The sequence below is a fragment of the Oryctolagus cuniculus genome, chromosome 7 (genome assembly GCF_051225735.1).
Source record: "Oryctolagus cuniculus isolate XC-2025 breed Fujian yellow rabbit chromosome 7, ASM5122573v1, whole genome shotgun sequence".
Classification (NCBI taxonomy): Eukaryota; Metazoa; Chordata; class Mammalia; order Lagomorpha; family Leporidae; genus Oryctolagus; species Oryctolagus cuniculus.
The window spans coordinates 148,709,193-148,731,917 of record NC_142873.1 but is presented as its reverse complement, the minus strand read 5'-3'; the positions used below and the strand labels follow the sequence as shown (position 1 = coordinate 148,731,917).

Sequence of the window (22,725 nt, the reverse complement as noted above, 5' to 3'; positions counted from 1 at the left end):
CCCAGTGCCTGGGTTTAAGACCCAGATCCAGTCTCCATCCCAGCTTCCTGCCGATGCCCATCGGGGATGATTCAAGTTCATGGGCCCCTGCCACCTGCATGGGAGACCTAGACCGAGCTTTGGGCCCCTGGCTCTTCGTGGCCCAGCCCTGGCTGTTGCGGGCATTTGGGGAGTGAACCAGCAGATGGGAGATCTCATCTTTTCCTCCTTCTTTCCTTCCTTCCTCTTTCTTTCTCTGTCTTTTGAATACATTTAAAAAAATTTACATCCCAGGGAAAAATGAAACTAAGAGGTAAGTTTGTTTTGGAACAAAAAATGTTTTTTGAAAGCCATGCACAATTTTTCATCCTACCATTTGTCGTAAACTTTTTGACTCCTCCTGTTATCGCCCTATTTATAAAAACCGCAGGCCCAGGAAGGCCTCCCTCAGATGAGATGTTTGGATGAGGAGCAGCTGAGGGGGTGAGAGAGCAAACGAGAGGCTCGCCAGGCCGAGGAACAGCAGAAGCAAAGCCCCAAGGCTGCAGGAAGCCAGCCGTGTCCAAGACCAGCACGGAGGCCAGGCTGGCTGGATCAGGGAGAAGGGAGAGGCTGGGCGAGCTGGGGTCCTTCCCGGGCCACGATGAGAGCCGGATCTTCCCTCTGCAGAAGCAGGCCGTCCGTGGAGTGTTTGTGCACACAGGCGCCGTGACCTGGCTGTTCAAAGGATGGAGCAGCACAGTGAGTCAGAAGTATGGGGAGAGATTTTATTTCAGCGAATGCATGGGTGAGATTCAGCAGCCAATCCGTAATCCGCAGGGCCAACCTGCAGGCCGGAAACCCTCAGGTCAGAGCAGGTGCTGGGAGCCCAGAGGCAGGATTTCCCTTCCTTAGGGAACACTTGAGTCGCTGTCCCTGCCCTTCACTGAGGCCCACGCCTGTGGTCAGGATAAGCTCCTCTGCCTAAAGTCCCTGACTGGAGTGTAGACGCTAACCACACGCAACACCTTCCCAGCAACACCCGGGCTCATGTTCAGTAACCGGGCACTGCACAGGTAGCTCAGCCAGGTGGACAGCATGCGGGGCAGGGAGGCAGTCAGGAAATCCCGGCAGTGACCGGGATCCTGGAGGGAGAGGCGGGGGTGGGGGTTGTAGGGGGGAGGCCTGGAACAGGGTTGGAGGAGCAGAGGTGTCAAGAAGCGATCGCATTCCGACGCGGTGTGAAGGCAAGGCCCACACGACGTACTGGACATGGGCGTGGCAGGAAGTGGGGATGAGGAGGCTCTGAAGTGTTTGTCCCCGGCAACTGGCAAGGTGGGGCCGCCCGACTGAGATGAGACAGCGGCAGGAGGAGCGGGTTGGGGGAGACGAGGGAATTCCGTTTTGAACCTAAGTTAGAGACGCCGCTTAAACACCAAGTAAGCTGTTGCAGATGTGAGCCTGCAGTTAGGGGAGTGACCGGGGGGTACAGATACGGATGTGGGAGTCGGGTTTGTCCAGGAAAAGCCAGAGAGGCACTGAAGAGAAGGGCGGAAATCCAAGAGCGACAGTAATGATGGAGCCTGGGACCAAAGCTGGGCAGGGTGGCAGGTCAAGGTGGCAGGTCAGGGCACTACAGCGGCAGTGGGACCCGTGCACGCTCCAGAAAGAGGATCCTGGAAGTGCAGATCCTGGAGAAAGCGACCCAGGGAGAACAGGAGGCAGCAGATGGAAGTGGGGGTCCCCAGATCTAAGACGACCAAGGGGCCGCTGTTGTCAAGGTTGAGCGAATGTCCACGTGGGGTGGGGTGGGCAGGGAGGGAGTCGTGTCGGAAGCCCGACAGCAAGCCAGGAACGAGAATATTCAAGGCGCGAGGGGTGTGGCCCCCACGCTGGAGAGAGAGCTGTCCAGGACGCAGCAAGCAGGGAGCAGATCTCCCTGACGGCCTGCTGTTTGCCCCAGCAGAGCTGCGTGACCGCGAGACAGGCACACAGCAGAGGCTCAGGCACCGCCTGTGCTTGTTGGGATGGGAGGCAGGGCCCTGGCCTGAAGCAGGAGCTAGGCCTCCCTTCCATGGAGCCACTCTGCCCCCTGCAGGTAGGGATGGGTAACAGCCAGGGCTGAGCGCCACACAGGAAGCAGAGGAACAGGAAGGGTATTGGCTCCAGGCCCTCTGCTCCCGACCTGAGCTGGAGAGAGAGTGATTATGCATGGAGCCAGAAGCTTGAACTGAAAGCTAACCCCTTATCGGCCACCCAAACCTCCCTTGCAGGCCCCAGCCCGACTTGTAATAATGCTGGGTTTCCGACCCGGTTGTCGGCCCCAGATTCACTGCAGACAGAACTAGGGTGCGGCCCACCCCATGGCGATGAAAGGGCGGGAAGCTTCGATGGTGAGTTTCCTGGAGGTGGCTTGGGGACGGGCCCGCTGATGGGAGACGGGGACCCCTTGGCACAACCACCGCACACCTGTCACCACTGCCAGCTCACTGCCTCCTGGGGATGGTCACTGCAGGCTGTCCGTTAGCAGTTTAACAACCAGCTCTCTGGGTGTCGCTCATGACCGCCGGCTGGCCTTTCCACTTAGGGGGAAGAGGAAAGAAGAACAACGACGACCACGCTGGTACTTTGCTCTCCCCTCGGCGGCACGAGTGACCCCTTCCGCTGAGTCCAGTAGTGGTTCTCAAATGTGAGGCCACGTCCTCACCTAGCTGTGTCCTTCACAGAGCAAGGACTACAAACAGCACGCATCCCTTTTGATCAGGCACCTTCTTAGGTCTACACCACCAACCCAGTAATAGGGAAAGCAAGCCCCGTGGTTAGCCCTTGGCATTCTCCACGGCGTAAACACGTCCACCCAGACCAGCTTCAAACCACCTCTGGGAGCCCCTGAACCCGTTACATGTGATTCCCACAAGACACACGCCGTGGCGCACAGATCACAGGGACGTGGCTCCAGACCACGGGGGAGTGGCTCTTTTTTTGCTATCATAAGTTTACAGAATTTCATTTTCATGATAGCCTTAGCCAGTGGCTCGCAAAATTCCTGAAAATGTGCCGACGGGTGCTTGTGAGCCAGCGTGACCTTGACCTGGGCCGACAGCGTGTTTTCTGGTGGTGGAGACAGGAGCACGCGGATGGGGTGCCTTCGGCCCTCCAGGCCACACTGCACGTGGCCGGGGCGGGATAACACCCGGGCATGCGTATTTCACCGGACAGCTCACTCAGCTGCTTGCTGGCTTTTTTTTTTTTTTTTTTTTTACAGGCAGAGTTAGAAAGTGAGAGAGAGAGACAGAGAGAAAGGTCTTCCTTTTGTTGGTTCATCCCCCAAATGGCTGCCACAGCTGGCGCGTTGCAGCCGGCACACTGTGCTGATCCAAAGCCAGGAGCCACGTGCTTCCTCCTGGTCTCCCATGCGGGTGCAGGGCCCAAGGACCTGGGCCATCGTCCACTGCCCTCCCGGGCTACAGCAGAGAGCTGGCCTGGAAGAGGGGCAACCGGGACAGAATCTGGCGCCCCGACCAGGACTAGAACCTGGGGTGCCGGCACTGCAGGCAGAGGATTAGCCTAGTGAGCCACGGCACCAGCCACTTGCTGGCTTTCAAACGTCCTTCTCTCCCAGCGTCTCTGCATCCTTACGGCAAGCGCTCCAGGACAACACGAAGATTTCCCCCTTCTCCTCCCTCTTCCAGGCCGGTCCCCTGGGAACACCAGCCGGAGTCGGGACCCTGCCTCTCTTATTGCAGGGACACTAAACCCTGGCATGAGCCTCCGAGGCCACAGAGGGAGCCCGTGGACCGGGGGAGAGGGAGGGACACACACTCAGCACAGTGCCCCACCTGGTGTTCACACGTGCCGCAGGGAGAGGTACAAACAGCGGCAGCATCCCAGAGGCCGAGCCCGGAGCTCCCTGACCCGCTGGTGAGCGCGGCCGAGCTGGCTCCCTTTGCTGAGTCCCATGGGTGCTTCGTTCTTGCCTTCAGGGCGGCTGGGGCCATTACTTAGACACTGCCTGACTTCATTCCCAGCTCCTTTGAGTGCTGTGACTCAGGGGTGTGTGGGGGGGTGCTCACTTGTCCCTGACACCCGGAACTGCAGCAGGAAAAGTCACCCCTTGGGCTGTGGGCATCCCAAGTCTCTCTTTAAACCCACCCCTGCTGAGGCAGGTGGGAGGTCCTAGGAATGAGCTGATCCAGGCTTCCTCTCTGGCCTGGGCGTGAGCTCATCCCCTTGACCGGGGCTCTTGCTCCTCCAGGTGTGAAGGGGCTGAGGCCTCACCTCCCCAGCTCCACGGCCACACACCTTGGCTCGGGTCTTTCCTAGAGGGACGCCTACCCCTCCCAGGTGGAGCAAGACATCCTAACACCTTGCTCTTCCACATCACCTGCAGTCCTCCAGGTCAGCGTGAGAAGCACATGTTCCTGCAGCCGGTCCCGCACGTGTCTGTCCTTGCCCAGTCCTTGCTGCCTCCCGGCTGCCCGGGATGACTGTTAGCCCCTGGCCCATGGAAGACCGGCAGGTGGCTCCACCCCCAACCCCAATCCTGGCTCTGCCACTATGTCTGTGGCACCTCAGCATGCTGCTGCCCTCTCTGGGCCTGACTCCCCCACTCAGCAGACAGCCCCTGAGCACGTGCGTCCTGGACCCAGAGAGCTGAGGTTCCACCCGGGTGCACGAGAGCTGAGCTGCCCACCTCTGCCAGCTCCACGGCCCCTACGTAGTCAGGTAAACAGAACGGCAAATGGTCAAAGGTGCCGGGGAGGAGACCGGCAGGGCTGCAGGAGGCCAGGTGGGGAGGGCGGTGGCTCTGCTACCCTGGCAAGGGAGGCCGCTCCTGAACAGAGCCCAGGCTGAAGCAGGAGAAGGAAGCAGCCGCGTGGAAATGTGAGGACAGGCAGGTGCAAAGGGCCTTTGGCTGGAGCACCCGAGGCGGGCGTGGACGGAGTGTTCTTCAGCTGCTGCCCCTGGGCTCCAAGCAGGTGCCTGGGACCTTGTGCGGCACCAGCTTGGGCCTGCTGTTAACTGTTTTGAAGACTGGATTTAGATGTGCTGTTTGAAACAAAAATTACATAGCTTAAAAATATTCAGATGGGCCCATGCGGTGCAGTAGGTTAAGTCACTGCTTACAACGCCAGCATCCCGTATCACAGTGCCAGTTCAAGTCCCAGCTGCTCTGCTTCTCATGCAGCTTCCTGTTAATGTATCTGGGAAAGCAGCAGAAGATGGGCGGAGTACATGGGCCCCTGCCACCTGCATGGGAGACCCGGATGAGGCTCCTGGCTCCTGGCTTTGGCCTGGCCCAGTCCTGGCTGTTGCAGTCATTTGGGGAGTGAACCAGCGAATGAAAGATTCTCCAAGGTCACCTGATCCATGGCCTCTGAAAGCCAGAGAGCTTCCAGCTCCCGTCTGGGACTGCTGTGCTGCTGTTTGGGATACCCACATCCCAATCACAGTGCCTGTTTCCAGTCCTGGCTCCTCCCCCCGACCCAGCTCCCAACTGATGTGCCTGGGAAGGCAGGGGTTGATGGCCCAAGCGCTTGAGTCCCTGCCACCCACTTGGAAGACCTGGATGGAGTTCTGGGTATTTGGCTTTGTTCTGCCCCAGCCACAGCTGCTGCCAGCGTGTAGGGAGTGAACCAAGTCCTCCTCAGACCTGTGCCAAGGTCCTGGGGCCTTTTGCAGGGCCATCACAGTGATCTGGGAGGCATGAATTTGTACCAGGACACACGACACGTGGCAGAGGGGCTGGAATTCAGCCCTGCCGTGACCACTGGGCCCTCAGGGTGCTGCTCTCCCTGCTGCCTGCTCCCAGGCCTCTCCAGTCCGGGGTATCCCCCTTCTCTCCTCCAGGGCCCCCGTAAGGTGCTGATCTCCTCCCTGCTTTGCACAAGTTTAGGCTTAGACAGAAATACCATTTGCTTTGAACAGCTTCTTAAAGAGACAGAAGAAAAATGGGGGGAGGCTTCAAAAAATGCATAGAAGTGGGATTAAATGTGGATTTGGGGTAAGCATTCGGTTTAGCAACTAAGATACTGGTGTGCCACACTGGAGCACGTGTGTCCAGTCCTGGCCACTGTAGGCATTTAGGGGATGAACCGGCAGATGGGAGTTTCTCTCCCCCACCCCCTGCTTCTTAAACAAATGGTTTTTGATTCAACATCATCAGTAGTAAAATGCAAATTAAAGCCAAATGGGGCAAGCATTGACAGTGCTTGAGACACTACTTGGGATGCCCACACCCTGAGTAGGAGAGGCCAGGCTTGGGTTCCAGCTCTGCTCCCAATTCCAGCTTCCTAATAATATCCACCCTCAGAGACAGCAGGCGATGGCACACTTTGGTCTCTGCCACCAACTTGGGGGACCGAGATGGAGTTCCTGGTCCCGACTTCCACCTGGCCCAGCCCCAGCTGTTGTGGACATTTGGGGAATGAACCAATAAATGTAGGATATTTCTCTCTCTCTCTCCCTTTCAAATCAATAAAAAGAAATAACCAAACATTTTTTTAAAAACATACTGCTATATCACTACAAACCTATCAGAATCAATAAAAAAGCTACTGTTGGGGCCGGCGCTGTGGCGTAGCGGGTAAAGCCACTGCCTGCAGTGCCGGCATCCCATATGAGCGCCGGTTCAAGTCCCGGCTGCTCCACTTCCTATCCAGCTCTCTGCTATGGCCTGGGAAAGCAGTAGAAGATGGCCCAAGTCCTTGAGCCCCTGCACCCACATGGGAGACCCGGAAGAAGCTCCTGGCTCCTGGCTTCGGATCGGCGCAGCTCCGGCCGTTGCGGCCATCTGGGGAGTGAATCAGCAGATGGAAGACTATCTCCTCTCTCTCTCTCTCTCTCTCTCTCCACCTTTCTGTGTAACCCTGACTTTCAAATAAATAAATAATCTTTTAAAAAAAGTGCTTTTTGCTAGTGTTAATACCGAATGCTAGAATAACAAAAAAATGTGAGGAAGCTAAATCGCTCATACATTGCTGGTGGAACGTAAAATGGCACGGGCGTTCTGGAACGCTCTGGCAGTTTCCTTATACACTAAACATGCAACTACCATCGCACCCGTCAGTTTCACTGCTGGGCGTTTATCCCAGAAAAATAAAAACGTATGTTCACACAAACGCCTGTAAACACAAGCTCGCGGCAGCTTGATGCACACTAGCTCAAAACTGGAAAGCGCCCAGGCATCCCTCAGCAAGCGAATGGTTAAACCAATGGTGCTGGGTCCCTCCCTGGAACCGCCACGCGGCCACGGAGAGAAATCTGTCCCTGCTACTTGCAGCAAAAGCGCATCTACCACTTGACCCATTTAGATAACAACCTTGAACCCGTCAAACAGACTGGCGGTTGCCAGGAGGAGGAAGGGGTGTGGCTGCCAAGCAGCGTAGGTGTGGCCAGGAAAGGGCAGGGAGGGCTTCTCGTCCGGGGTCCCAACTGTGTGCACATCGGCCTCTAGCTTGTGCTACAGAGTCCCAAGAGGTTTCCAGGGAGGAATCTGGATCAAGGACACAGCGATTATTTCTTACACTTGCATGTAAAAGACACACCAGATACAAGTCCAAATTGTATACGAGATTCAACAGGCACGTGCTTCATCAAAATTGCAGAACTCTGCTCTTCAAAATCCACCATTAAGCAGATGAAAAGTCAAATCAAAAACTTCAGGAAAATATTTACAAAACGTGGAAGGGTGCTGCAAAAAGTTCAGGGAACACTGAATTAAAAGACGAGTTTATTCTGGTACCAAAAAAATTGAAATCTATGTATAGTTTTTTCATAATATGCATTTTTTGTGAACTTTAAATTTTTTTATCGATTTATTTATCTTCATTTTATTTGAAACACAGAGACCGATCCTCCATCGGGATCTTCCCAAACGCTAGCAACAGCCAGGGCTGGGCCAGGCCAAAGCCAGAAGCCAGGAACTCCATCCGAGTCTCCCACGTGGGTGGCGGGGGCCCAGGTACTTGGGCCATGATCTGCTGCCTCGCAGGGTGCGCTTCAGCAGGAAGCTGGATCAGAAGCAGAGGTGAGACTCAACCCCGGCACCCGGATATGAGAGGCAGGTGCTCCACGCGGCAGCTTCACCCACTGCGCCACAGCCCCTGCCCTTCCACGAACTTTCTGAAGCCCTCTGGGAAAACACAGCTAAAACCACAGTGAGCCAGGCCTTCCCAATCACTGGCCTGGCTGAAGATAAAAAGACTGACAATGCCAAGTGTCAGCAAAACCGTGGGCAGCAACAGAGCCATCACATACCGCTGCTTGGGAAAGTAAAATACCAGGGTACTTCAAGAAGATCATAGAACTGAACTGAAACATAGACTGGCTTTGGTGCCAAAAAAAAAAAAAAAAAAAAAGGAGGGGGAGGGACTCCATGCATTCTTTCTCATGATGAGCATTTCTCATGACCTTTGTGAAGACCCCTGGCAGAACAAGCGCTTCGGAGAGCTGCACGGCCACCACGCACAGACATCCACCCGAGAGACGGCACGCATTCACACACAGACCGGCGCGGAACCTTCTTCAGGACACCCCCACCCTGGGACGCACCCAGCGTCCATCAACAAGTGAATGGATAAACGCATGTGGCACAGCCACACAATGCAATGAAAGGGAACAAACTGTTGACACAAAGCCACCGGGGAACCTCAAAAACAGCACGCTGGGCCAAAGAAGAGAGACACAAAGGACTACATTGCACGCTTCCATTTTTATGACGTTCTAGAAGGCGCAACTAATCCATCCTGACAGAAAGCCCATCAGGGGTTGCAGGAGCTGCCCGCAGAGGAAGAGCAGTGGGAAGAAGCCGTCTGCGTCCTGATGGCCGGGCCGCTGCAGGCTGCTGTCCGAGTCACCCAGCTGTGCCCTGGGGTGCGTCTCATTTTCTGAAAATTCTAACTCAGGAAGGTCTATTTTTTTTTAAAGGCAAAACACAAGCCCGTACTCTTAGATTCAGCAGACACAAAAGGACGCTGGTCTCCGTGTTTCGGTGTCCACTAAAACTCTTAAATGTTTCTAAATTTCTGCACACACCTCTTCCTCCCGTGTGTGTGTGTGTGTGTGTGTGTGTAACTGGCTGCGCCCCGGCTGGGGACCGCCAGGCCAGCCGCTAGGGTTCTCCCACCGGCATCCCCGGGGCCTCCCCCTTCCCAACCCCAGGCTGCGAAGCCCGGCGGCCCGGGTCACTGCGCCCCGAAGCTGGGCTTCTGCTGCAGCCGCAGCACCCGGTACGTGTTGAGGCCCGGCACATCGAAGCCCGGGGACAGCCCGTGCCCATCCAGGGGGTAGAAGTTGACCAGCTGCCCGTGCTGGGCCTCCAGCGAGAGCCAGGCGTCGCCGAGTGGCACCGCGCACGGGAACTCGCGGGCCACGTGCAGCTGGAAGACGCGGCCGCGCACGTGGCGCAGCGCCAGCGTGCGGAAGGCGGGCGGCACCAGCGCCTCCACGCGCGCCCCGAACTGGCGCAGGCGCAGCTCGCCCGCCGGCCCCGCGTGTACCTCGTAGAAGGTCAGGTTGGCGAAGGTGAAGAAGCCGGCGAAGGGGCGCGCGCTGGGCGGCGGCGCCGGGGGCGGCTCGGTCTGCCGCAGCGCCGTCTCCATGGCGGGCAGCAGCACGTCGTAGGCCTGCGCCACCAGGTCAGGTCCCGGAGGCCGCGGCCCGGCCAGCAGCAGCACGAGGCCCAGGCGCAGCGGGGGCACCAGCGAGAAGGTGGCGGCGTAGCCATCCAGGTCGCCGTCCTTGCGCACCACGCGGTAGCCCCGCTGCGCGTGGAACTCCCACGGCGTGCCCGTCTCGTTGGCGAAGTAGGCGCCCGGGCACGCCAGCAGCGGCGCCAGCAGCGTCTTGGCGGCGTCGGGCCGCAGGAGCCTCTGGGGCCCACCGCCCAGGAGCGCAGTGGCCAGCTTGGCCAGGTCGGCGGGGGTGGAGTACATCTGCCCCGACGGGCGGTACCAGCCCAGGTCGTAGAGCGGCGCCGGCCGCCCGCTGCCGTAGAAGCCGGCGGCCAGGCGGGCGCGCACCGGGGCCGTGAGGTCGAAGCCCGTGTCCACCATCCCCAGCGGCTCCAGCACGTTGTCCGAGACCCAGCGCTGGTAGTCCCCTTGTGGGGTGTGGGCCGCCAGGACATGCGCCAGGAGCGAGAAGGCCAGCGTGCTGTAATGGCACCTGGAGAGACAGCGGTGGGAACTAGGATGCGCGACCTTGGATGAACCTCGCGGGACCCCAGATAGCCCCTTCCCTCCTGAAATGGCCCTGTCCTCCGCCCTCCGCCCTCCGCCCCCTGCCCCCGGCCGGTGGCACTGGGTAGCGCGGAGCTGAGAGGGAACGCGCCTTTGTGCGTTCTCGTCCGGATGGGAAGTGGGGGCTGCGGCTCGCCATTTGGAGAAACAGAGGAGCAAGTTTGGAAGGGGGCGTTGCCCGCAGGCACGGAAGGGGCCTCTGAGGCAGGGGGGTGACATGCCAGCTGCCCTCTGCTCCCAGACCCGGCTTCTCTGCCCAGCGGCCACCCAGCTGTCCACTCCGGCTCTCATCAGCATCCCGTTTATTCCCATCATGAGGAAGCCTGAGTGCACCTCGCTCACGTGTTCTCTGCATCTCCCTCACCAAGAGGAGAAGCCTGGCTGGATTTGTTTGTGACCCTCACTCAGCAGGTGCTCAGCTAACGTCGAGTTCTGAATGGAGAGAACGCGGGTCAAACGGAACTGGGTTCCGGACCCTGCCTCGCTCTGCCTTCCGTCTCTGGGCCTCATTCTCTCTCGCTGTGGATTAGGGGCAGCAGCCGGTGACCCCCGAACCTCTGCTGGCTCAGGCTGTCTGGGATGAGGCTCTCTCCCACAAGGGTGCGTCTCCCGGAGGGCACCAGGCGCTCCCCTCACCTGGTTCCTGGGTCGGCCACCAGCACGTCCTCCTTGAGCAGCTTCAGGGCCTCCTGGGTGCTGCCCTTCCACAGCAGTGAGGTGGAGCGCAGCCTCCTGGGCAGTCCTGGGAGGAGCAGGGGTCAGACGCTGTGCCTGGGTGTCCTGGGCAAGCCCCTAACCTCCCTCGGCCCCAGACCCTCCTGTGGGACAGGAGGGAAATGTCCGTTATGTGAGTACTAGAAAAGGTAGGGTGCTTGGGTGATGTCTAGCACATACCGCCCACCTCCAAACATAATGATTGGCCCCAACCACGGAGAGTTTAATTCTGTTAACTTCTTGACCACGCTAGTTTTGTGGAACTGGCTCCTCTGTCCACTTGGAGTTTTCTGTTACTGGATGTGACCCGTGCAGGAAGGATCACAGCCCTGGGCGGGGTGGCGGGGGGTCTCTCCGACTGTCCACTCATTGGTAGTTTTTAAGCTTCTGTTTCATGCCAAGGACTGTCTAGGCGCGTGACATTCAGCCGCGAACAAAAAGTCCCTGCCCCTGCAGAATTCACACTCTGGTGAATGGGAGAGACAACAAGCAAATTAATACTCATGCTATGGAAAATACTGTGTCTGTGTGAGAAGAGAGGGATTGTCACATCATACAAGGCGGTCAGAGAGGGCCGCCCTTGAGCAGGTGAGACCCGGCGAACAGGGAGTGAGCCGTGCAGCTCTGTGAAGACACAGTGTCTCAGGCAGAGGGGACAGCAGGTGCAAAGGCCCTGAGACAGGAATGTCTCAGCAGGAGTGTGTGGAGCAGCCAGTGTGCCTGCAGAGGTGTGAGGAAGGGGGAGACTTTGGAAGTGAGAGCTTCGGGGGATGCAGTCACCCTAGACGGTGCTGTAGGCAGCTGGAAGTATTCGGTTTTCCCTCTGCAGGGGAGGGGGGCCCCACAAAGCAAAGCAGTGACATCATCCGACATACGCATTATCAAGGTCACTTGGCTCTGTGGGAAAACACTGTTGGGGCCAGAGGCGGAAGCAGAGAAGAATGTATGTATGGAGATGTGTTAAAATCCTGGCCCAAGTGATGGTGCTTTGACCAGGGTGCCGGCAGCAGAGGTGCCGAGGGGTCGGTGAATTCTGCATCTACCTGGGACATGGTGCCAACAGAGTTTGCTGCCGGAAGGCCCTGGAGGCTGTGGGAGCGAGAGGTCCCAGGAGGCCCCCGAGGGCTCGGCCTGGCAGCTGGGGAGCAGAGCCCTGCCCATAAGTTCTGCGTCCAGCACTGCGTCCCCTGCCTGAGCCTCTGCTTGGCTGAAGTAGCTTCGGGAATTGGCCTGTGAGGTGCCCTGAGACTTAAGAGAATGTACGGAGACCCCCGGGAAGGGAGGACGCCCGCGGTATAGGGTGAGGGTGAATCAGAGAAGACACTCAGCGCCCACGAGGGAGCCCCTCAGCAGCAGCTGGCTCCAGCGGACCCCTGGGAGGGAGAGCAGACACGACACGTGTGTTTGAACTGGCCCCTCACAGAGCCCTGGGCAGGGTGCTGTGGATAGAAGTAAAGACTCCACGGTGCACCACTAGAGGGAGCCCTGGGGTCAGGCAGGGTGGATTTACCCAGAGGCTCACCGGGGAACAAGCTTCGGCACCCCCTAGCCCCTCTTGAATTTGAACTTACAATATGGCATTCTTTAATTATTTTTAATTCAATTTTTCTATGATTTTTTAAATTTTATTTTATTTATTTGAAAGGCAGAGTGATAGAGAGAGTGAGAGCATCCATTTGCTGGCTCACTCCCTAGATAACTGCAATGCCAGGAGCTTTATACTCGTGGGAGTTCAGAGGTGTCACTCCCCAGATGGCCACAACAGCCAGAGCTGTTGGGGGCCCAAGCACTTGGGCCATCTTCTGCTGCTTTCCCAGGCCATTAGCAGGGAGCTGGATCAGAAGAGGAACAGCCGAGAAACAAACCGGCATCCATGTGAGATGCCGGCCCCACAGCAGAGGCTTAGCCCACTACGCCACAGCGCCGGCCCCTGCCCGTTTCCTTAGGGCTATAAAGCATGTGAGTGTGTCGTCATGTGTCGCTGTTTCCTTAGCCATTCTCCTACTGAGTGAGATGCAGGTCGTGCCCATCTCCCACTATCACAGACACTAGCAGCTACTGTGTATGCACCTCATGCCATAGCTGCATGAGTCGTCGAAGACAGGGGTACTTCAGAAAGTTCTTGGGAAATGGAATTAAAGCATATGTTTATTGTGTTTCCAAAAAATGTAGAACTCAAGGGTGGGCATTTAGCTCGCAGTTAGGCTGCCCTGTGCCGCACACTGGGGTGTCTGCCTTTGCTCCTGGCTGCAGGATCCTCCCCGCTAACACAGAGCCTGGAGGCAGTGGTGATGGCCAAGTAGTTGGGTCCCGGCCACCCTCGGGGGAAGACTTGGCTTGAGCTCCCAACTCCAGCCGCAGAGCATCTGGGGAGTGAACCAGCAGGTGGAAGCTCTCTGTCTCTTCTCCCCACTACCCTGTCTCTCGCTCTCTCTTGTTCCCTTTGCCTCTCAAATAAATAAATAAATAAATAAAAACATGTTGATAGGTTTATAGGTTTAAGATCTGCTTAGGTCGAGAGCAAATCAACAAGTCAATATTTGTAGACAATTAATTCTACAATGAAGACCTAATTTCTGTTCATCTATAAACATCACTTCCAAGAGCAACAGCTCAACAGGAAAGTAGACAGAGGAACAGAGTAAAAAGTTCACAGAAAAACAAAAATAAGTGACTCAAGAATATTTAAAAGTACTGAAAGATGTTCAGCCTCACTCACAACAAAATAAACACCAACTAAAACCCCACCGAGATACATCCCCCACCCCGATTCAATGGCCAAGTGCGGAATGGCGTAAAGAATGGGGGACGTGCTAAGTTAGTAAGATCGTGGTGAAATGGGCCCCCTCACACTGCGGTGGCGGGAACCGAAATGGGGGGATGTATGGCCGGATCCAGAAGCAGCCGGGGGGCAGCCGGGACAGTCTGGGTAAGCTCTGAGACTCACCTGAGAGCTGGCTGGCCATCCTTCGGAGGGTGACCTGCGAAGGCCGTGGGGCCGGGCCCACCTCCTCCGGCTGCCCAGGGGCTGCTGCCACGCCCAGCGGGTTGTTGATGGTGAAGGTGCTGGCGTAGCGCTCCAGGGGGTCGTCCAGGGAGGCCACGGTGCCCTGCTCCCACAGGCGGTATAGCATGAGAACCGGGAAGATCTTGGAGACACTGGCGATCCTGAGACACAAGGTGCCAGGCGCAGGCTGCTGGCCCCACAGCCCGCTTCCCGCCCTGAGCCCTGAGCCCTGAGCCCTGAGCCCTGAGCCCTGAGCCCTTGAAGGTAGTGCTCTAGAAAAGCCCCAACTCCACCTCTTGTCACCAGCCTTCTGGAACTACCTCTGGGATGCTGGAGAACTTTCCAGAAGCAGTGGTGTTGGGTAGAGCACCTGCCCTGTGCCCGTGCTGGGACAGAGCTGGGTTTGGGTAGCCCCTCTGTCTCCTGTCACTGGCGGTGAGGTCTTGGGCGAGTTACTAGAGCTTTCTGAGATCTGATTTCATTGCCTGTTTCACAGATCATAAAAAACAAAAACAAAACCACTGTGCGTGTAAAGTCGTTGTCAACATAAGGAGCAGGTGGTGGGTGCTCAGCCCCAGACCTGGCCCAGAGCAGGTGCAGGTGAGTGCTAAGCCCTCCTGGGCCCCGGGAATCCCCACAGCACCCCTGGGAACAACTGTGCGCACTCTGATGTGAGCTTTGAGGATCCGCAGGCAGCACCCAGGAGGGAGACTCCAGATGTGCAGCTAAATGTTCCCAGCTGCTTCTGCCTGGGCCACTGCGGCCCACGGACAGGGCTGGGAACTGGCTGTGGTTCTCGGTGGCGCGTGAGAGGCAGGGGGTAGGGAGAGGGGGAGGGGGGCACCTTCTCTAGTTTGGGAGGGCTAGGGATTCCTACTGATGCCTGTGCTCTGACATTAGGCACTCCCCGGTCCTGCCTGGACCTCGGTCTCCTGTGAAACACAGGACTCAGTAATGCGTACTGGCCACTTGGACCCTCTCCCAAGCATAAGTCTCTTGGGTCTTGTGGCTCTGTGGTCTCCCTTTGCCTCCCACCCCTGGCCCCTGCCACCGGCTCACCGGTACATGGTGTACTCGTTGGGGGTCCCAGAAGTGGGGTCTGAGCCGTTCTTCTTCCCGAAGTTCCCAGTCCAGAGCACAGTGTCGTTGTGGACGACAACTGCGGACATGGCCGCCAGGCCTGGGGCCGCCATTGCCTGGCGCAGGACCCGGTCCACCTTGGGGGGAGAAGAACAGGGCTCCAAGGGCAGGGCTGTGACAAGGGGCACGCTCCTCTGTTCACTTAGCCCCCGTGAGGCTCCAGCCCCCAGGTTCCCAAGCCGTGTCCGTGGTTCTGTCTGAGCAGCTCCCTCGGAATCTGTTTCACTTACAAACAGTTCTGCCCAAAGAAACATTTCCATAGCAAAATCAAATAAACGAGGGGCGGGCATTTGGCACAGTGATGAAGATGCCCCTTGGGACACCCGCGTCACATCAGAGTGCCTGGATTCAAGTCCCAGCTCCGGTCTGAAGTCCAGCTTCCTGCTAATGTCCACTCCGCGAGGCAGCAACGGCTCGAGTAGTTGGGTCCCTACATCCGACCTGGGAGACCTAGCTCGAATTCCAGCTCTGTGCTTCGCCCGGCCCAGCCCTGACTGCTCTGAGCATTTGGAGAGTGAGCCAGCAGATGAGAAATTCTCTCTCTCTCTCTCTCTTTCATCCCATGTCTCTCAAATAAATAAATTTTTCATTTAAAGATAAATTTTCAAAAATATTTATGTATTTGAAAGGCAGAGCAACAGTGTTGGGGGGGGGGTGGGAGGCTAGAAGGACAGAGAGAGAGAGAGAGAGAGAGAGAGAGAGATCTTCCATCTGCTGCTTCACTCCCTGGACGGCTGCCACGGCCAGGGCCGGGCCAGGCTAAAGCCAGGAGCCTGGTGCTCCATCTGGGTCTCGCATGGGGCAGGGGCCCAAGTACTTGGTCCATCCTCTGCTGCTTTCCCAGGCACATCAGCAGGGAGCTGGATCGGAAGCAGAGCAGCTGGGACTCGAAGCAGCACAAATTTTTCTTGAAAAAAGGAGAAGGGGTTAAGAGGGACTCAGCTGACTCCATGGAGAAAGCCGTAGAAACCCCGCAGGGGGCTGAGTCTGACCGCGGGTTGTGGCCGTCACTACTTGTAGTGAGCCCCCGGCACCCTCATCATTTATTGCAAAGGCGCCATGACCGGCAATGGTGAGGTATAACGAGGGGAGAGGAGCCCGTACACGCTGGACGTGAGAGTGCGCGGACATGTGTAAGATGCTTGCCGTGCATTACTGCACTGATTCCTGGTGAGCCAGGGCTCACCTCCCCACATTTCGCAGGTGAGGCGAGGGAGTCCGGGAGCTGGGGAGTGCCTTGGGAAGTGGCTGACGGCTGGTCCGCTGGCGATCCGAGCCCTGTGCCAACTGCGGCCACTGTCCTTAGGGCGGCGTCGAGCTCCACCGCTGCACTAACTTTATCTTTCGGGGTCCTGGCTTCCTTCCCCAGGCAAGGCATGTGAGCAGGTCAGCACAGCACCTGGCGCTCCGTGGAAGGCAGCCCCGGGCATTGTGGCTTTTCAAAGTGACGGTAACCCCAGGGAGCCACGTGGCACCTCTGTCCGGTCTGCAGACAGTGATCACCCCCCCCCCGGCCCGGCGGGGGCTTCTCTCCTGGGGGCTCCCCACCCCTTCCCTTCTGCTGCTCCCCAGAGAGCAGTTTCAAGTCCCCCGCCATGCCACTGCTCACACACTTCTCATCTAGTGTCATTTGTCCCTGTGTCTCCTAAGGTGAGGGCCCCACGTGGACGGATATGCCTGGCGTAAACTAGAGCTGGCCGACACTTGGTGTTTTCACACGCTGCAATAGTGTGTGTGTGTGTGTGTGTGTGTGTCTGCATGTTGCCCCCAACTCATCTTTCCCCGCCTCCCACTTATGGCCTCTTAGCACTCTGTGTGTGCCAGGTACCCTGGAGGCTGCCCCCAGGCCTTTGCACATGCTATGCCTCTGTCTGCTTCACAGCCCTTCATCCCCCAAGCTCCCCCGCCCCCCACACACACAGGTGTCACCCGGGGGTTACCTCCTTCTTGTCCACGGCTCAGACACCGCCTCCCTGACCCCACGGCCGGTCCTCTACACTCATCCCACCCCCACGCTTGTCCCTTTGTCATAAATGCTGGCTGTCTGAGGGCAGAGAGCAGGCGCTAAGGGCAGGCCAGATCTTCTTCCTGCCACACCCCTGCCGCTCAGCACAGAGTAGCTACTTAGGAAACACAAGCCGGATGAATGCCTGGATGAAGGCCTCTGCTGGCACAGGGGGGTGCCCGCCCCACACCCTGCTCTCTCCTGGGTCATCACTGACCTTTTCCAGGGCCTCCTTGAGCACAGGAAGGGGGTGGGCCAGGGGCACGGGGTCAGGATGCCGGGGACACATGCTCACGGGGGCAGCTGTCGCCTCTGGTGCCGGGGAACCTGAAGGAAGTACCATGTGGTGAGCAGGGGATCCTCCTGGGGGAGGGGACGGTGGCAGCTCAGGCCAGAGCCACGCCTCGGGGACCGCCCTCCCGGGTCATCAGCACCTTCCAGGGCGACTACAGGGCCCAGAGACCACCCACTGCGGGGCAGCGATCGGAGTGGGCCCAGCGGGAAAAGGACCCAGACCCGCGCCAGCCACTGCGTGTTGCTTTCAAGACCTCCATCGGCGGCAGTTCCTGGTTGGCCGCCACTGCACTCCCCCCTCTCGCTCCATCAGTTTCCTACCTCAGTGTGACCAGTGCACTTGGTCAGCCCCCGCTGCTTGGGGAAGCCTCAGCCACATCCGTGTGTGTGTGTGTGTGTGTGTGTTTGCGCATGCACCCCCGACTCCCACCCCCTGCATCCTGGCTCTGTGTGTTTATGCAACTCGGAGCCCAGTTAGGCATCTGACCTAAGCCACAAGGGACAACTCGGTCTACACAGAGGTGAGACTCAGGCATGGCGCCCCAGGGGTATGGCTTAGGGGAGATGGGGAAGGCATTGGCAGGGCAGGCAGGCTTCGCTCTGTGACATGATCCCAGCGGCCCCCAAACCTGTAAGGCTGCAGTGGGGAGTCCAGGGGTGCGAGCTACCTCCTCCCGCCTTCCGCTGCCTTCTGAGAGTGCCCAGGAGACATGGTCCCTGTCCTAGGGTCGTGCAACCCTGAATCCTGCCTGTTTCTACCCGTCCCCTGGAGTCTGGCTGTGGGACTTGCTTTGGACAACATCCCAGGCCAGGCCTTAAGGGACCTGTTCCCCTGAACTCTGCCCACCTGGCGGACAGGCCTAGGAGGGTGGCCGGGAGACCAAGAGAGGCTGCCTGAGGGCAGGGGTTGGGGGCAGGGGCGGGGCCCTCCGCCCCTCCCCCAGGTGGCTCACCCAGCACTCCAGGGAGCCCCCATTCCACCAGGTGCAGAGCGGCCCAGGGGATCCGCTTCAGGAAATTGACAAGGCTGGGGGGTGTATAGGTTTAGTAACTAGAGGAGGGGGTCTCAGCTAAAGCCGGGGCTTTGCTCAGCTGGGGGCCCAGGCGGGCTGGCGGGATGGCCGTGATTCCCTGGCTGTGGTGTGCACACAGGGAACCTCTCAGCGTGCAGTTCTGCTGCGGTGGCGATGGCTGGGGCCGGGGAGTCCTCACCTCTGACAGCCTCGGGTGAGGGGGGAGCCCCGGGGGCGGGGCTGTGAGCTGTTTGCTCCCCAGTAGTAACAGCTGAAGTACAGAATCTGGGAGGAAGTGTTTATGGCAGCTGGGTTGTGTCATTCTGCTTTCTGTGCTTATTGGATCTAAAAATCCGAAACGTGTGTGCGTGTGCGTGTGCATGTGTGTGTATGCGTGTGCATGTGTGTGCGTGTGTGTGTGTGTGTGTGTGTTTTAAGATTTCCTTACTGGTTTACTTTTCTATTCTGTGTTTCTAGCAAAGCCAGTTACAAGGCTCTGGCCAGCTCTGCCCACCCAGGGTCTACTTGCTCAAAGGACTAAGAAGCCGCTCATGGGAGAATTTACCGGAAAAGGAACCAGTGGGTGGGGGAGGAGAAGGAGCCACTCCTGCAGAACTCTGGGGCGTGGCTCCCAGGGCCTCTGCAGGATGACACAGGGGGGTGGGAAGCGGCAGCCCCGCCCCAGCAGAGATCTGGGGCTCAAGCCTGCAGCATCCCAGCAGGCTGGTGGTGCCAGGGGCTGCCCCAGCCACAGGAGGCCTGTAGACAGCACCAACAGCAGGGGGCTGCTTTGCAGGGCCTTGGCCAGCCCCGGGGGGGCTCTGAGGAGTGGCAGCCGATGTCCGTGGATGCCCAGGAGGTCTTTGTGCCTCGAGGGGCCTTCGAGGAGCACTGAAGGCAGGTGAGGAAAGCAGTGTCTGCACCTTTGGGTGAACCCTGAGTTTTACCACCAGGCTGGGTGACAAGGAAACCTTGGTGGCACTGGGATCCTCGTTTATCCCTGAGGGCGTTGAGGCACAGAGAGGCCACCAGCCTGGTCCAAAATGCTCAATGAGAGTTGGGGTCACAGCGGGTGGCCAGCGCTTCTGAGCCTAACGTGAGGGTCCTGTCCTGGGGGTGGGGCGGACCCTGATCATTCGTCACTCACCGGCCAGCAGCTTGGGGAGGTGATACTGCCACAAGAAGCAGCCGGTCATGACCACAGCCAGCAGGAAGAGGACGGCGCTGAAGGCCGGGAGGAGCCACTTCTTTCTCACTTGGAGCAGGCGGAGCTGCCGGGCAGCCTGGGAGACAACGGTGCGGGCTTGGGGTCAGCCAGGGGGAAGAGAGGAGGTCCCTTCTGCGCCTCGGGTTGCCCAGGCGTCACGAGAACCATAGCTTTGGGTAAGTTTCTTTTTTTGGGCGGGGGGAGATAGAGAGAGCGTTCCCATACACTGGTTCACTCCCCAGTGCCTGCAACAGCCAGAGTTGGGCTAAAGCCATAGCCAGAAGCCTGGAACTCCATCCAGGTCTCCCACAGGGGTGGCAGGGACCCAGTTACTTGAGCCACCACCTGCTGCCTCCCAGAGTGTCAGGAGCAGAGATGGGACTCGAACCCTGCACTCTGATAAGGGGATGTGGGGGTCCGAAGCATTTCACGGCTGTGAAAAGAAGACCCTTCCCCACGAGACCTTCAACAATCCTGCCTGGCACGTGCGCCCGCACTTGTGTGCCTCTGCCTGCCTGCCATGCACCCGCTTCGCCTGCGGGCAGAGTGAAGTTTCTTAGACCTTTGATGAATGCCTCCTCCGCCGTGACGCCTTCCCCAACTCTCCCCCTCCCAGGTCTCCTCCTAAAGCACTTGGCACAGCCCTCCAGGATGGTACAAATACAGCCCTCTGTCGGACACCGGCTGCTCTGTCACTGTCAGCTCGTGCACCTGCAAGGGCCAGCTCTGCAAGGCCACGGCCACTGCCTGGCTTTCTGTCCTCCCTGGCGTCTGTCCATGCCGCTCACTCCATGCACCTTTGTGGAGTGAATGTGAGCGTCCCAGGCGTGCAAAACGCCCCTGCATCCAGCTCCACCCCTCCACTTTCGCTTCCTCTATTTTGTGCTCTTGAACCTGGGAAGGAGCATCCAGAGCAGGCGTGTGTAAAGCTCCCGGCACATGGCTGGACCTCCACGGCGGGGGCCGGCTCTGGAAGCCTGGTCGCAGCACCCCATCCTCCACATTGCTCTGCCAGCACTGAGAAACCTTTACCGTAAAAAAGGGGACCTGCTGGGAGATCTCAGGAGGATGGTGCTGCACGGAGCTGGGGGCCCTGTCCCATCGTCAGGGGTGGGGGCCGAGGAAGTGCAGCCCGGGAGGTGAGGGGGGGCAGCAGGGAGGGCAGAGGTGATGACAGCAGGTGCAGAAGCCTCACAGGGGGAGGAAGCGGAGGAATTGGAGAGGGAGGGGGACAGCAACCCAGCTCTCGTAGCCCAGTCCTGGATGCCGTAGCCAGTGTCCCAGAGGCTGTGCCAAGCCTTTTAAGGCAGACGTCACGGGCCGGCACAGCAGGTAAAGCCGCTGCCTGTGAGGCCGGCATGCTGTAGCAGAGCACTGGTTTGAGCCTGACTGGTTTGAGCACTTTCCATCCAGCGCCCTGCCAATGCGCCTGGGAAGGCAGCGGAAGCTGGCCCAAGTGCTCAGGGCCCTGACACCCGTGTGGGAGACCCTGATGGAGCTCCAGGCTCCTGGCTTCAGCCTGGCCCAGCCACGGCCATTGCAGCCATTTGGGGAGTTAACCAGCATATGGAAGAATCTCTCTCTCTCTCTCTCTCTCTCTCTCTCTCTCTCTCCTCTCTTCTCTTCTCTTCTCTTCTCTTCTCTTCTCTTCTCTCTCTCTCTCTCTCTCTCTCTCTTTCTCTGACTCTCCCTCTCTCTGTGTTGCTCTGCCTTTCAAATAAATATATATATATATAGAGAGAGAGAGAGGTGAGGGAGGCCCTATTAACACTCTCATGTCATGGCTGAGTCTCAGGGAAGTTCAGTGACTGTCCCAAGGCCACACAGCTCATTGCAGAGCTGGAATTGAATCAAATGCCCAGGCTCTGATCTGCTCAACGTTCTGCAAAGCCTTGAACATCACTTCTTGGGTCGTCTCATTTCCAGGCAGGCAGACCAGGGCCACACGAAGCAAAGAACTTGTCTAACATCCTGCCCCTGCACTGGCCACTAACATGAACTCTGACCTCTCATGGCCTGCTCTGACCTTGGCTTGTGGAGCCCATTTCAAAGGCGATAAAATGGGGCTCAGAGAGGGTAAGTGACCTGCTCAAGGTCACAGAGCAAGGTGGAAGTGAATCCCTTCTGCCTGACCCTCAACCCTGGCGTCTGAGAGCATGGCCCCTGCTGAGCCGTCTTCCTTGTGCCTGTAGCCTCAGCTGTGCGGGGAACAGGTGTCGCTCCTGGCCTCCCCCGTCCTTGTCTGTCCCCCCTGGAATGAGATGGCTGCAAGGAGATTCAAGATTCTCCCCCAGGACCCGCGCCCCAGGGCCTTGGTGAACTGTTCTGTTATTCATCTTTTCAATAACTCTTTTATTTTCATTTTTCATTTTATTTGAAAGGCAGATCTTCCATCTGCTGGTTCCCTCTCTGAATGCCTGCAACAGCCAAGGCTAAACCTGCGAGCCAGGCCCCTCACCCAGGTCTTCAGCATGGGCAGCTGGGGTCCAGGTACTTGGGTGATCACTGCTGCCTCCCAGGGCGCACACTGGCAGGGAGGCCGGCCTCCAGGGCAGAGCTGGGCCTCGGACACGGGGTGCGGGCATCCCGCCTTCACTCTCGGCTCCTGGCACCTGCCTCCTCTCAGCCACCCAAGCTGCAAGTTTGACGGCCTGCCCTGGCCCTCCCTGGCCTTTAACCCCTACCACCAGCTTCCCCCATCCCCCCAGCCTGCTGGCCTGGTAAAGTTACCAAAGAGGTTAAGCATCTTGAAAAATGGAGAGAGAGAAAGAGCCGGGGGGGGGGGGGGCTTACCGTGAACCCTAGGCATCTGTCACCCTGCTTTGTTAAATCCTAACACTTTACCATATTTGCCTCTAATCTTTACATTTTAAACTATGCTACACCGGGTGACTTACTCACTTTGTCTGCCCGGCACCCCCAGTCCATTAGAAAACAGGGATTTGGGTTTGCTTCGTTTACTATGGTAACCCTGTGCTTAAAACAGTCCCTGGAGATTGGCATGTGGCACTAGTTCAAGTCCCGGCTGCGCCACTTCTGAACCAGCTCCTGCTAATACAGCCGGGAAAGCAGCAGACTGGGTCAGCCCGGCCGTTGTGGCCCCTTGGGGAGTGAACCAGCAGGTGGAAGATCCTGCTCGCTCACTC

General features: G+C 58.1%; 1 protein-coding gene and 1 long non-coding RNA gene across 2 annotated transcripts; one reads left to right on the top strand and one right to left on the bottom strand.

The window, feature by feature from the left end:
- Positions 1-428: 428 nt before the first annotated feature.
- LOC149125805 (uncharacterized) lies at positions 429-6,863 on the top strand. Its single transcript, XR_016210213.1, has 2 exons — positions 429-731; positions 6,621-6,863. It is a non-coding gene; the product is annotated as an uncharacterized LOC149125805 (long non-coding RNA).
- Positions 6,864-9,143: 2,280 nt separating this feature from the next.
- LACTBL1 (lactamase beta like 1) lies at positions 9,144-19,661 on the bottom strand. Its single transcript, XM_089299194.1, has 6 exons — positions 19,520-19,661; positions 17,283-17,392; positions 14,980-15,137; positions 13,861-14,081; positions 10,836-10,941; positions 9,144-10,125 (listed from the first exon to the last, which is right to left on the bottom strand). The coding sequence occupies exons 1-6, from the start codon at positions 19,566-19,568 to the stop codon at positions 9,144-9,146; spliced, it is 1,626 nt and encodes a 541-aa protein (XP_089155320.1). The 5' UTR covers positions 19,569-19,661.
- Between the last annotated feature and the right edge of the window lie 3,064 nt (positions 19,662-22,725).